The 15,139-nt window shown below is 37.9% G+C and overlaps 1 protein-coding gene across 1 annotated transcript in view; it reads left to right on the top strand.

The window, feature by feature from the left end:
* The window catches only part of SLC30A5 (solute carrier family 30 (zinc transporter), member 5), a gene marked incomplete at its 5' end in the record, with an annotated part of 20,212 nt that extends 7,676 nt beyond the window's left edge, over positions 1-12,536 (top strand). Inside the window, 10 exons of the mRNA XM_009703179.1 lie at positions 1,641-1,717; positions 2,895-3,065; positions 3,691-3,979; positions 4,345-4,553; positions 5,633-5,790; positions 6,436-6,565; positions 7,516-7,741; positions 9,156-9,382; positions 11,342-11,470; positions 12,092-12,536. Of these exons, the coding sequence (XP_009701481.1) occupies positions 1,641-1,717; positions 2,895-3,065; positions 3,691-3,979; positions 4,345-4,553; positions 5,633-5,790; positions 6,436-6,565; positions 7,516-7,741; positions 9,156-9,382; positions 11,342-11,470; positions 12,092-12,262 (1,787 nt within the window). The remainder of the gene's footprint in view (positions 1-1,640; positions 1,718-2,894; positions 3,066-3,690; positions 3,980-4,344; positions 4,554-5,632; positions 5,791-6,435; positions 6,566-7,515; positions 7,742-9,155; positions 9,383-11,341; positions 11,471-12,091) is intronic.
* Between the last annotated feature and the right edge of the window lie 2,603 nt (positions 12,537-15,139).

Raw genomic sequence — 15,139 nt, 5'->3', positions numbered from 1 at the left:
GTGGGGGGGGCGTCTCACCAGAGCAGAGCAGAGGGGCAGAATCACCTCCCTTCACCTGCTGGTCACGGTTCTTTTGATGCAGCCCAGGATACGGTTGGCTTTCTGGGCTGCCAGCGCACACTGCTGGGTCATGTTGAGCTTCTCATCAACCAGCACCCCCAAATCCTTCTCAGGGCTGCTCTCAATCCGTTCATCCCCCAGCCTGTATTGATACCTGGAGTTGCCCCAACCCATGTGCAGGACCTTGCACTTGGCCTTGTGGAACCCCCTGAGGCTCACATGGGCCCACTTCTCAGGCTTGTCCAGGTCCCTGTGAATGGTATCTTGTCCCTCAGGTGTGTCAACCACACCACTCAGCTTGCTGTCATCTGCAGACTTCCTGAGGGTGCAGTCAACCCACTGTCTATATCATTGAGGAAGATACTAAACAGCACTAGTCCCAACACGGACCCCTGAGGGACACCACTTATCACTGATCTTCATCTGGACACTGAGCTGTTAACCACTACCCTCTGAATATGACCATCCAGCCAATTCCTTATCCACCAAACAGTCCACCCATCAAATCCGTATCTCTCCAGTGCCCATGCTGACTGTTTCAAATCACCACCCTGTCCTCCATGTGCCTTAGCATGGCTTCTAGGAGGATCTGTTCCATGATTTTCCCAGGCACAGAGGTGAGGCTGATGGGTCGGTAGTTCCCAGAGTCTTCCTTTCTACCTTTTTGAAAAATGGGTGCAATGTTTCCCTTTTTACAGTCTCTAGGGACTTCACCTGATTGACATGGCTTTTCAAATATGGTGAGTGGCTTAAAGCTTGTTTTGTGCTTTTGCAAATGTGGTAATCTCTGTTCATCTGCTAGACTGAAAAGTGATGTGAAGCAGGCTGCAGTAGCTCCAACAACAATGGGCTTTAAGCTGCAAATGGAAGCTGGCTAACTTGCTTTCAAAGCCACCAAGTAAATTGGAAGTGATTCTGAAGTAAGTTTTCAACAGGTGATCTCATCATAGTGAAGTGTAGCGGCAAAAAGTGGTACATGTAAGGATGGGCAGTAAAAACGAACAAGGTGAAGGTAAACTTTCTCAAGGAAGGATGAAAACATGGAATTACAGATGCAAATGGTGTATTCAGGAATACTATCAATTAATCCACTGAGTTTTCAGTGAGTAAATTAATTGTTAATGTACCCTCTAGTAGTTTTCCCAAAAGCTATCATTATTTTGATATTTGCTGCATTGTGCTTTTCAATGACTCTTTGTTTTCTAAAATTTAAATATTTAGAAACTGGAAAGATACAGATCATATTTTAGACACCTCACTGTTTTAGTGCTTTTAGTGAAAATCGATCTAATTTTTAATGCTGAAGTCTAGTTGTCAAAATAAATATTGTGATGGCTGTGCAGTATTGAACAGTGACTATGTTCTCATGTTTTAAAATACTGTTCCCCCCCAATATTTTTGACTATTCATTTTCTGTGGAAATATTTTCACCTTTCCTGAATTTTAAGGATCTGACAAACCTTAAAGCTCAGTTTGCTTACTTCTGCTTCCTGTGATCTTCTGCTACCTCTACCTGTTCTTTGTTTTAAAAAAAAAAAAAATCATCAAACAAAACTCTTCCTTAATATTTTTTTATTTAGCTGAAGGGCATCATGACAGCGCTCTTACCCATGTTCTGTATACAATCATTGCTTTCCTGGGTGTTGCAGATCACAAGGTAAATAACTTCTATTTTAGTAGGTCAGTATTTATCTAAGTTTTGTACATAAGAATTTCACCAGCTCAGAGCTAATCCAAGCCTAAATCAAAACCAAAAAGTTCATCATCCTCACCTCATTTTGGAACTGATCTAGCACTATAATTTTTACATCCCAATTGAGTATAAGCAGCTTCAATACAGCAAGCCAAACCATACAATATTCAACTTATATAGCTGAGAAGGGTTTTGCTGTAATGTGTAACCTAAAAAGTCTCGGTAAAATTATCATGAAGTATTCTGTCATCCATATTCTGGATGTTCATAATACTTTGCATGTAAGCTGTTTCTTACTCACTTTTGGGGTCTGTGTTTTGTTGCTGCTTCTTTATCTTTCCCCAGTCTTGCCTTTACATTATACACTTGTACTTGAAGACACAGATTCTGATACTTGTCAGTAGTATAGTCCCGTTATAATTGGTGGCATGAATAACCGAGTATCAAAATCACTGTGTGGGATTGACTTGGCTGATTGAGTTGTTCTGTTAGCTTAGTCTTGTTGCTAAAGGGGCTGCATTGAGGACTAAAACAGGAAAAAAAAATACATGGAGCAGCTGAGAAAGTATTAATATAAAAATAAATGTTAGAGAGGCTGGTTAACTATGTGCAAAACAAGTGTGATCTAAGGGTGATGAGATGCTGTGTGAGTATCTTGTGATTCATTTATAGAACAATTTTGAAAGAAAGTATTGTGAGAAATATGGTATGGTGCAATTAAAGGTAAGTGAATGAAAAGGTTATGAAAGGCTTGGAGGCCAAGGTGACATGTCACTTGGGGTTTACGTATGCTTTCAACACTTTTTTAATAATTGAAGATGGGAAACCAAGTTTTGTATGATTTTTCTTTTTCCTCATATGCTGTTCACTACCAATTTGTTGCTGTTGTATGCCAATTAACACTCTTGAGAGTTTTAAACTTCAAGTCATACTAGGCTGTTGTGAATAGTGCTGAGGTCTAACCATGTATGCAATGTTACTGTTTTTAACTAGAGTAACAATTACAGGAAATATCCTGTCTTTGGGTTTTGTTGATAAGTTAAGGAAAGCACATTGATCTTTTTTCGTGTAAGTGTCACTTTGTTTGGAGTGAGGTATTTGGCTCTTAAGAAATGCTAACAGGATCCCTCTGTGTTTCCAGGGAGGAGTACTGCTGCTGGTTCTGGCATTATGCTCTAAGGTTGGTTTTCACATGGCTTCCCGAAAACTATCTGTAGATGTAGGTGGAGCCAAGCGTCTTCAAGCTTTGTCTCATCTTGTTTCCGTCCTTCTGTTGTGCCCATGGGTCATTGTCCTCTCTCTGACAACAGAGGTAAGATAGCAAGTGCAAAAATAGATTATTTTTTTGTAGTGCTTCTGCTTGTGAAGTGCAATTATAATATTTCCTTTAAAATATCTTTAAAATTACCAAAGTTGCCGTGTTTATTTTTGTAATAAGCTCTGTTTGAAGTTTTTCCTCTATATTTTGATGTAGATCTGTGTCATACCTTAATTTCCTCTTTTGTGTGGTAACTTCATTTCATCTTTCTGGATCAGATATTATATCCTGGATTCAGATACTAACATTGCACAAGTATTAATGACTGTATAAATACAGGGCTCCTTTATTCCTGAGGAATAGATTGTTGTAATTTAAAGACATGTTCGTTACATCTGCATGCTTAGGGAAAGTAGACCATTGCAAACATGGTATTGCATATGGTATTTCTTTTAGGCACATGAAAGTATTTAAAATAAGGTACTGTACTGCATATTAGCTCTATGTGTCTTTCTGTAGCTGAAATGTTGGTTTTGATAAATTGAAAGTATATATAAAGTGTGTATGTTTTGATAGATTGCTGAAAACATTTGTAATGAAAGTGAACTAGATTTAATGATGTATGTCTAGTCAAATCTAATGGTGAACAATCCTGTTTGAAATGTATTTTTGGTTGCAGAGTAAAGTAGAGTCTTGGTCTTCTCTCATCATGCCTTTCGTAACAGTCATCTTTTTTGTTGTGATCCTGGATTTCTATGTGGAGTCCATATGCTCTGTCAAGATGGAAGCTTCCACGTGTGCTCGATACGGATCCTTGCTTATTTTCATTAGTGCGTTGCTTTTTGGCAACTTTTGGACACATCCAATAACAGACCAGCTTCGAGCTATGAACAAGCCACCACATCATGAAAGCACAGAGCATGTTCTTTCTGGAGGGGTGGTAGTGAGTGCTGTCTTCTTCATTTTATGTACGTATTCTTATTTATCTTTTAATAAATCTGTTGTCTGTCTGACTCAGAAGCCAATTGGAAAATTGCTGTGTGCAGAATTCTTTGGATGAGCTTTTATGGATTCTTTGGAATAATAAGGCCATGTAACTTTGTGCTTTTTCACTGAGTGACTGCAAAAAAAGAATGTAATAGAACTGTTCTATTGTGGAAGTGATGATCTAACTTTGTATAGCAATGAAATCTAATGATAAACCTCAAGATGAAGTTGACAATCACTTTGCTGCTTGCAAATTTCATGTAAGCTTTGATTGCTGATAAAACACATTATAAAACAGCTGTGAAGCTTAGAAACAGCAACAAAAACTTCAATACTTTCCTTGCAGCTGCCAATATCCTGTCCTCCCCCTCCAGGAAAGGGCAGAAGGGTACCCTTATTGGCTATTCCCCTGAAGGCACTCCTCTCTATAACTTCATGGGTGATGCATTACAGCAGAGTTCTCAGTCATTACCCCGGTTTATTAAGGAGTCACTGAAACAAATCCTTGAGGAGTATGATTCTAGGCAGATCTTCTATTTCTTGTGCCTAAATCTGGTAAGTGCATGGTGGTGTTTCAAACCTAATCACAGTAGTACATACATAGTACAGTAAGCACAGTTATTCTTTAAAAGGTTCCCATGATTTATTGTTTTTAAAGTGACCCTTGATAGAATAGTTTCATTAGATGGAATGTTAGAAGATTTTTATGCTAATCTTACAGTAAGTGGCAGTTTGATTTGTTGTCACTGTGGCACTGGTTCTATGTTTAACTATTATACCAGTAAGTAAATACTTGTATGGTGGTATATTTAAGATTGAGGTATCTCAGTGTTACCAGCAGATTAGCTCAAACTAATAAAGTTTTCAGGGATGGGGACAACAAAATAGTAGGTATGGGATTGATTAGTGTCATTTTGAAGTAGGCTGGTTTTATTTCTAGCTTCTCTCTTTCGAATAGGAAAAGATCATGCAGTAAGCAAGGTTGATAGAACCTCATCTGCAAAGATCTCTCTTCATTCTTTGGCAGTTATCCAAGAAAATAGGGGGAGAAAATTGAAGTATCCATGATAACTTTAAGGAATTCCATTATGGAATATGAAAGATGGGAAAGAAAGTTTGTAGGCAGACCAATTAATAATAGTAAATTGTGCAGGGAAAATGTATGTATTAAAAATGTTTCCTGGTGTATCTTTCTCAAAACTAATTCCTAAGATTTAAACAGTCAACTAATTGGTGAAGAAAATTTTAACAGAACAGATGTATACACAGCATTGCTTTTACTCTAGTAATAGATCAGATCAGTTTTTACATTGTTTAATGACAAAATGCTTAAAATTTTCTCTGCACAATGTTAGTTTAAAAATTTAAATGAAAGTTTGAATTTACTCCTGTAGAGCGTTGTTTTCCTAGGTCTAAGGCTTTCAGGAGGGTAGGTTCAAAAATGTCTCTTCATAGACTTGGAATGTATGACTGACTTTTGTTCCATTGGAGGAGTAATAAAATGGTCCAGAAATACTTTGAACAACACCTTTGAAAACTATCATGTCCAATGAAAAGAGTTTCTTGCTAGCTACCAAGACATTAAATTACAAGTTAATCTTTGAGGAAAAATTCAAACTCTTGTTTCGTTTTAGGCTTTCACTTTCGTGGAGCTTTTTTATGGAGTATGGACCAATAGCCTTGGTCTTATTTCTGATGGATTTCACATGCTTTTTGATTGTTCTGCATTAGTGATGGGGCTTTTTGCAGCTCTGATGACAAGATGGAAAGCAACTCGCATATTTTCCTATGGGTATGTATATTAAGTTCTTTAAGGACTATTTGAAAATTATTCTACTTGCTCATTTTCAAAATGCCCTGTTATAGAGACATGTTTGGAATGTTGTAATGGTGCATGCTTCTGTGGGTTTTTTGCTATGTCCTTTCTGTTCCATTTGTGTTCATGCTATTCCCCTCTTACACCTGCAAAAAAGTGTCTAAAGTGTAATTTTCATTTATCTCAACAAATAAAACTTTATCACTGTGAATATTATTTAGAAATTGCCTCACTCTGTATATGTATGTGTGTCAAACAAAAATGTATGTTGAAAGTCAGTATTTATATGATGGTTTCAATTCTGCTGACATAATCAAAATTTGTATGGTTAAATTGCATAGCAGTTTAGCATTTTGAAGCCCTGAATGTGCAGTATATTTTAAAAAATACTTAGATTATTATAGCATTATACTGTTGGTATTGGACAGTTGCAAACTAGCTACCTCTTGGTCAGAAATAAATAACCCAGACATTAAGGCATGATTTTGTGCCATTGAGGAAAAAAAATCAAAGCAATCTTAATGCTGTATTAAATGTATTATAATTTTATTTATTACAAAGTTTGACATTTGTTCAGAGTACCTGTTCTTCACTCTCAAAAGTACATATGTTTGCTTTCAGTTATGGACGTGTAGAAATTCTCTCTGGATTTATTAATGGCCTCTTTCTGATGGTAATTGCTTTCTTTGTCTTCATGGAATCGGTGGCCAGACTGGTGGATCCTCCAGATATAGATACAAATATGCTAACTGTAAGTTTTGTCATTCTGTTTGAATGTTTGTTGGCAGTTAATGGTTCATTTATATATATCTTAATTAAAAAAAAAAGTTAAGGAGACGGAAGTTGCATAATCAAGAGATCTAAACTGTGCCTTGACTTTTTAACATATTCTAATTTTAAAATCCAAATGAAATCTAGTTTTAAAATACAAAAATATATAAAGGTGAATATAATTTAATTAAAACAGTTAAATGGAATTTTTTTCTAAGATGTTACAGCTCTAACCTTTTTACATTATGGTCTTTCTACAGTAAAAGATACTAAGGCAATAATCTGTACAAGACTAAATTTCGTTCTGCTGTTACGTATACCAATGTTTATTATTACAGAAAAGATTTTGTATTAGTTTCTGGGAAACCTCAGAAATCAACCAGAATTCATAACATTGTGTTGAGTGTGTTACTATGGCATAAACAATCATGAAGCTGTGCGTAGCTAATTTTAACCACACCTGTGTGTGTCTATCTTCCACAGCCTCTTCGGGGGCTGCCCACTTAAATTTTCAATCATCCATCCCTTTCTTTCAAATGCAATGGTTAGTTAAGCTTGTATTCAAACCACTTTATCTCTTTTTGAAAGTAAATAAAATCAGTTACCCCTTCTTAAAAGTAAATTTGCTATCTTGTCCTGATTTGTGGACACTAGGTTTTGCATTTTGGTGGTGGTTATTGGGTGGGTTTTTTGCAAATGTTGGGGAGAATTGGATTTTTTTGAGAGGGGAATAACAATAAAATTCCTTTGAAACTGGCTTGTGTACTGAAAGGACTATGATGAGGAATCCATATTAGAATAATCCTTCTGTTGATGTTAATGCTTCCAGTTTTCCTGAATTAGGTGCACAGTGTTTCTGATTACCATATTCTAGAAAATGAATATCTGGGAAGATGTAGTGAAGTTAAAAGACTTTTCTCCCTCTCACAGCCAGTCTCTGTTGGAGGGCTGATCGTAAACCTTGTTGGTATCTGTGCCTTTAGCCATGCGCACTCCCATGGGGCTTCTCGGGGAGGTTGTCACTCACACGATCACAGCCATTCTCACCACGGGCACAGCCACAGCCATGGGCACAGCCATTCCCACAGTGACCATGGGCACAGCCATGGACATTCCCATGGGACTTCTGGAGGAGGCATGAATACCAACATGAGAGGCAAGTACAGATTATTCAGTGCTAAATGGTATCTGTCATTTCCAGCAGACTTTGAAGATTTTCAGAATCAGACCTAGTACTCTGCATCATTGTTAAAATCTCCCCAGAAGTGATCTGACAGCCATTTAAAGTGGTATACATTAATTTCTAAAATTGTTTCTTCATTAGTGAGTTTAACTTGAAGAAACAGAACTTGAAATGTTTGTTTGCATGGCTTTCTTAGATGTGGATAATACCTAAGGGCCAGTAAAAAGCATTAATCTACAGCCTTTACTAACATTAATAAACAGTCATTGTAAAACTATTGAATAAGCTTAAAGTCCTCGTTTATAAGTTCCATCTGGAAATTAAAGTACAAGGTCTCTAAGGGTATTACCATGCTTCTAGGTATCACGTGACAGCTGGTTGTAAAAACACTGGGGGAGGGGGTAAGAAGCAGAAGAACAAATACAGACCAGCAATCTAGAATATGGTTCTATTTGTGATTCAGAGGAGCAGGTGGTAAAGCGAAACTTTCCTTTTCAAATCTAAGATCAGAAGCTAACCAAGAAGGGCAATATATAAAGTAATTTATATATAAAATTTCAGCATAGCTACTTCTTAGAATTTTTTCCCTAGTAGTTTGAAAGTAGTTATTTAGCACTGCCTGCCTTATAAAAAAAATCTGTAAAGCAATGAGGTTTTTGTGTAATCTCGTCAGAGCATAAGCATTTTAGCAAATAGTCTCATATTTCATTGGTTATTTTACATGTATTCTGGCTATTCTGTTGTCTGACATTTTTGTTAAGTCTGCCCATACTCTTAACTATTTCAATATTCTTTCAAATCCTGACACTTAACTAGCACCAATCTTGCAAATGGTTAGATATTATTTTTCTCTGCCCATTGAGTGTACATGGAGAATGCTACCCACCATTAAAGCAGTACAAAGTATCAAATTCCTAGCAGTAGAAGATAGGCAATCTTATAAAATTGGAGCAGAGCTGGCATACAAAAACTAAGTGATACATGAATATTTGTCCACATTAGCAAGCCAGTGCATTTACACTGATCTTTTTATCCTCTGCTAAGGATCAGTGAGTCCCTCTGTACAGAGTTATACGATTATGCCATATAGTACCAACCCCAGCAACAATTTAAAGACTATTCATGTTTGGTTTAATCTGTGAATGCTTGCCTAAATCATCGCACTGTAGAGTAAAAATGGGGGTTTTTACATTGGTTTGTAATTAAACATTGGAAAAGCTAAATGATTTATTTCATTTTGCACCAAGTTAGGCAGATAGTTGCCTCTGTTTAGGTTGAGGGGTGTTTATTCTATTTAATAAACCCTACTGTGTTTCTGTTATTGAACATATACCTGCATTTCAAACAGAACTGTTCAACTTAATCACTCAGTTTATTTTGTTTTCAGGTGTGTTTCTGCATGTGTTAGCAGACACTCTTGGCAGTGTTGGTGTTATCGTATCCACGATATTTATTCAGCAATTTGGATGGCTCATAGCTGATCCGCTCTGCTCTCTTTTCATTGCTACATTGATTTTTCTTAGTGTTATCCCACTATTGAAAGATGCCTGTCAAGTGCTTTTGTTGAGGATACCCCCAGAACAGGAGAAGGATCTGCATGCTGCTTTAGAAAAGGTCAGAACTACAGTTCTACATGTTTTCATATACAAACATACAAAGCTGTAACTGTTTTTAACAGTTGAACTCGGGTAGTTCAGTCTGACAACTTCCATTGTCTTAGACAACTTCATGTCTCAAGCTGTTTTAAATATTTTGCAGAGACGTGACAGGATTAGGAGTTCTGCTGATTAAAGTTGTTTTGCAACTAGAAAACCTTATACTGTTTTCTGCCTTTATGGGTAGCTCTGATTTCAGACAAATACGGTAACAGTGTGGGAAAGCTACTTAGTTACTAAGTAAGTAATGTAGCAATTCCCAAAAGCTTGGGGCCTTTTTAAACTTGATGTGTACAGTTCAGCCTACAGGATTGTATCTTGAGCCTGTAATTGCAGGTTTTCCTGTTTGTCCGTATCATGAAGGGCATGCTGGTTCACAGTAGGTGAGATGGCAAAAGTAAAGCTGTTTTTTCTAATTACTTTTTTGTTCTAGTCCATTCTCTTCCTGTCTGCCGCAGTACGGTATCTGCTTTGAGGCTGTACTTAGTCTTCACTGTCGGCTCATTTGAAGTTCCTGCTCAGAATTGTAGTGCAGACCTGTGTGGAGAACTCCTCTCTTGTCAAAGAACTAGTTTCATGTTCTTTGAGGGTGCCGTCAACTAGAAGTGGCAAGGAAGACTATCCTGATGATGCCCTGTCAATTAGTAGAGAGGGAGGTGTGTTCTTGTCTGCATGAGAAAGAGAAGAATAAATGGAAATTGGCTGGGAGAGACAAATGGAAATTGGCTGGGAGAGACTTGTGTAGTGAAAGGAAAGTGAGGTGCAGAGTGAGGTTTCACTTTTTGATGAGGGAAGACAGCAATTCTGGGAGACTGAGCAAAAAGAAAGTAGTTCTTGAAAACAATCAAAGAACAATTCATTAGAAGGTAATAGGAAAAGCATTTTAAAAATTACATCACAGTGAAACAATATGCTTGCTGTAGGTTGACCCCAGCCAGCAGCCAGGCATCCACACAGCCACTTGCTTGCTCCACCCTTCACCACCACCACTGCCAGTGGGACAGGGGAGAGAACAGGAACAGCAAAAGCAAGAAAAGTCTGGGACCAATATAAAGGCAGTTTAACAGGTGAAGGGGCGGGGGGGTGGCGAGGAAGGCAGTGCACCACCTCCCACAAGCAGCCGGATGCCCAGCCAGTCTACAAGCAACAACCCCCTTGGAAAAGCAACAACCACCTTGGAAGCCAAAAAACTTTTTACTGCCGAGCATGATGTTATATGGCATGCAGTATCCCTCTGGCCAGCTTGGGTCAGCTGTCCCAGCTGTGTCCCCTCCCCACTTCATGCCCAGCCCCAGCCTCCTCACTGGAGCAGGTGCGGAGTGGGAAAAGCAGAAGGCCTTGACAGTGCCCAAACACTGTTCAGCAATAGTCAAAACATTGGTGTCTTCGTAAAACTGGTTTAGGCACAAATCCAAAACATGGCACCATACAGGCTGTTGTGAAAAAAGCTCAATCCATCCCAGCCAGACCCAATGCAAAGATCAGTTTTTTTAAAAAAAAAAATATTATGGGAAGATATTATATCTCTAAATTAAGTGCAGCTATGATAACTAAATAACTGCTTATCCTGGATGGTGAAGTAACAGATGCCCTAGAAATGGTTGAATGCCTAGCCAGCTTTCTTGTTTGGTCTGTCGATTTATGTTGGTGTGATCTGTACACTGAATCAGGTTTTTTTCGTTCTATTTAGCATTGCAGTCTGCTGGGGTTTTCATTTAGTTTGACTTCTAGCTTCTAGTCTTTGACAATAATAGCAAGATGACCTTTCAGTACTACGTATTTCTGAATACGGCTTAGCTGGAAAGCTGCTTTGCTATACAGTTTTGTTTCCCTGTGAAATATTTGCCACCAATATCAATGTACATACACAAGTCTAAAATGTGTTCTTAAGTTAATTGTTTCTAATGTAATTTTACAGATTCAAAAAATAGAGGGAGTCATATCCTACAGAGATCCTCATTTTTGGTGTCACTCTGCAAGTGTTGTGGCAGGTACAATACACGTGCAAGTCGTGTCGGATGTGATGGAACAGAGAATTGTACAGCAGGTAAGGTGCAAGGTTTTCAGACCCTAATGTCTTAATTTCTTACTCTGTAGCCCTTTTTCAGTCATAGGCTGAAGTTTGAAGCTGCTGTTTGTGATTATTTTTGTAGCTATTAGTTAATGTCTCAGAGCTGGTCTCTAATGCTGTACTTGCCCTTGCATGCCAGCTTGGAATTAGTTGCATAAAGAGTTGTTCGCTAAAACATCTGCCAAAACATCAACAAAAACAAAAGTGTGGGGGTTTTTTTCTCACAGTTGAAAGTGGCACTACATCTGCTCTGGGAAAAGGAGGAGGAGGTGGATTTCATGCTGGAAAACACACAGTAATCAGTAGGGATATCTGGAAGCTAATCGTATGTTTATAACTGACTTACTAATATCAGTCTGCCTTGAGTTTTTATTTTCCTTAAAAAGATACTTATTTTCTTATGCAAGACACTGAGAATTACCTGTTGTACAGAAGTTGCAAAGCCATACCTTCTGAAGCTAGTTGTTGCTTTCCAGAAAACTGAATTCTTTATGATGATATTTTTTTAATCTACAGTATTTCAGAGCCAGAATACTGCAAGTTACTGAGATGCATATAAAGTGTAATACTAATGTTAACCATACTGTTGTGTTCTAGGTTACAGCGGTTCTGAAAGATGCTGGTGTAAACAATCTAACTGTCCAAGTGGAGAAGGAAGCTTATTTTCAGCACATGTCTGGACTCAGTACGGGATTTCAGGATGTCCTTGCAATGACTCAGCAACTAGAATCCATGAAATACTACAAAGATGGTACTTACATCATGTGATACAAAGTTGTGTTCGCCAAAGGAGATGTAAATGGTGAAGCTGTAGGCTTCCGTGTTCGTATTTTTGTCAGAAGATCTTGCACATACATGTACAGAAACAAATGTACTATATATTTGAATTTTTTTAAGCATACTATCTTTATTAAAATTGGATCAAGATGCTTTTATAAAGGAAATAAGATGGACTTGACTATTTGCTGTATATGTGAAAATAATGGAAATCTTAAATACCATACTTACTGTTCATTGAACAGAAGTCTTGCAACTTGTGGATAAGCACAGATACATTCCATAGTTTCTCTTAAGTATGGAACAGCATGACTATAATTTCATGTTAACAGTGGGAAATGGAAGTAGTTTATATTGGAATGCAAACATAATCAACTGAAAAATATTATTCTTTCTTTCAAACATAGCTTGAAGAGTCTTTGAATGGAAAAAATTACATGTTTATTATGGGGAGTAAAAGACCAACATGAAGTCATGTTTTTTGCACACTTCATACAAATCTGATTTCTAAACTTAATTTTAATGCATCAGAGCAAATAGATGTTACTGTTTTAAATTTATATCAAAATATTTTTTAAGGAGAGAAATCCACAGGTTAACAGTGAGAAATTGGAAGGAGAAAAAAATGGCAGACACTTTTCTGTTTCCTAGGAAGACTCAGAGTCAAAAAACCACTCTGTAAAATAAATCTTTTGTACTTTTTGTATAAACTGCAAACGCAGTAGTTTGAAGCTTAAGGCAATTAATCAGTGAGCATCCTAGCACTCAGCTAAACTTCATCTCTTCAAGATATGTTATTCTGTCATTTACTTGAGTTTTTTTCATAATACCATTAACACAGCTGAAGGTGTACGGTAGCCCAGTATATCTTTGTGTATTACTCAAGGAAGCAGTCCAGGTTTAGAATGCTAAACTGTGACAGTAATCTGTGACTTGGCAAGTTGCTGAAACAAACTGTAAATCAAGACTTCTTGACTGGAAAGAAAAAGAGCGTGTTTAAGAAAGAATTATGTGTGTTGGGGTCTTAATACTGTGAAGAAAACAAATCTCTTTCATGAAAGCCTGTCAACAGGGTAATAACGTATGTCTTCAGAGCTAGTTATCCTTACATCTGTTCACAGTCTTCCTGTGCACCCTTTCGTTCTTGTCTGAAGCCTTTAAATATTTTCCCTGGAATTCAGCAAATCAATTTAGTGATTAGTAAGAATGAGTATGTCTTTCATCATTCCATGTATCACAGCAGTCTTATTTTGTCATACTGTTTTCTTGTTCTGGTATCTAGGATCAGTACCCGAGTATCATTATAAAGACTGGACTGAATGGTAGTGGAATTCAAGGATAGAGTCATATAGGAATTACATGGATCAGATCAGATTCACCGGCAATGCAGTCGGAAATGTTATTGAGCGATTCTACTTCTCTTGTTATCGGACTGTTCATACAAACTGCATAGTTTGTTTTGTAACTGTTAAACAAGTTTGCATTCCATTCTCTTCGTCTGGTGCTATGTTAAAACACTGTCTGCAGTAGACGACTGACTTGAAAAACTGTGGTCAGAAAGTTTCTGAAAGTTGCATTGCTTTTACACAGAGTGATGAAGATTGACTGCACAAAACACAGTCCCTCATTTCTCAGCATAGCACTACAGAACCAGTAGAGTTCTCAAAGCTTGATCCTGTTTTCTTACGATTTATGCCTTTGGCAGTGGTTTTCTAAACTTGCCTCCTCCAGAAGGCTCAGGTCACTTGAGTAACAGTGCTGCAATTACACTCTGCCTATAAGCAGGGTGATCATTTGGTTTTGAAAACCATTTTCAAACAAAAAGCTTCAGTTAATATTTACCTGTGCCACTCACGTTTGAGGTGATTGTAGTGGAGCTGACAGCATTTCACCAAACCAAGCATTAGCCCTGTCGTGATAGGTAGATTGGGGGGGGGGGAATATTCTTTCTTTTCAAATAAAGTTAGCTAAGCATAATTGAAAAGCCTTCGTGCTTGCCACAACTTTCCCTGAGCAGATGCTGATTTCCTACTTCAGCTGCTAGCGAGAGGACCTCAAACGAACAAAGATGGCTGGGACCATGTTAGACGATCAACAGAGTGAAGATCAGCTTGTACCTGGATACTGCATAGGCAAGTGCAAACCTGCATCTTAACGTGCATTCAGCAGCTTTTTGTGTGTTACCCAACACACATGCTTGGTGTTTTTCGTGGCTACCGTGACAGGAAGGCAATGGCAATAAACATCATCTATCTTAAATTCATTTAACAAGAGCCCATATCTGGCAACAATCCTCCAAAGAAGGGTTCAGGCTTCCCCCCCACACCCCCCTGCAAGATCTACTAGTACTGTGCTGTTAAGGGCAGGTTTTCAGATCACAAGTATAGGCCAATTGATTTATATTTTAATAAATACTATGGTGTGGAGGAGTTTTTAGTCTAGCCGTTTGACTTGTATGCAGACAGTTGCAACAAAACACTTCCAAAGATGAAGCAAATATTTTAAACAAACTGCAGGTATTTATTGTACATCTGGCAGCAAGCAATATATATATAAAATGAGGGGGAAAAAATGTCTTTCAATAATGTATTTAGTGCATCTTGACTTTTCTGGTTAAAAAATCAATTGGAACGCAAAGTATGTTAAGAAAAAGCCTGTATAAATAGAGAGCTCTGGTTTCATCTCCAGCTGGTTGTGCAGGAGCTGATTTAAGGTAAGCAGCTTGAGGACACGCTTCAGAAGCGAACTTGCCGGGGCATCTCCCGGGCATTTCTCCTGTCCGAAGACCTCGGCCCGGGAGCCCCTGTTAGCAGCATCCCGGTGACGCTGGTGATGGAAGTGTCGCTGGGAGCTCGCCATCAAATGTGT

Source organism: Cariama cristata, unplaced genomic scaffold, assembly GCF_000690535.1.
Source record: "Cariama cristata isolate BGI_N322 unplaced genomic scaffold, ASM69053v1 scaffold9880, whole genome shotgun sequence".
NCBI classification, from domain to species: Eukaryota; Metazoa; Chordata; class Aves; order Cariamiformes; family Cariamidae; genus Cariama; species Cariama cristata.
Note: the sequence above shows the minus strand (reverse complement) of the source record. Positions and strands in the feature narration are given on the sequence as shown.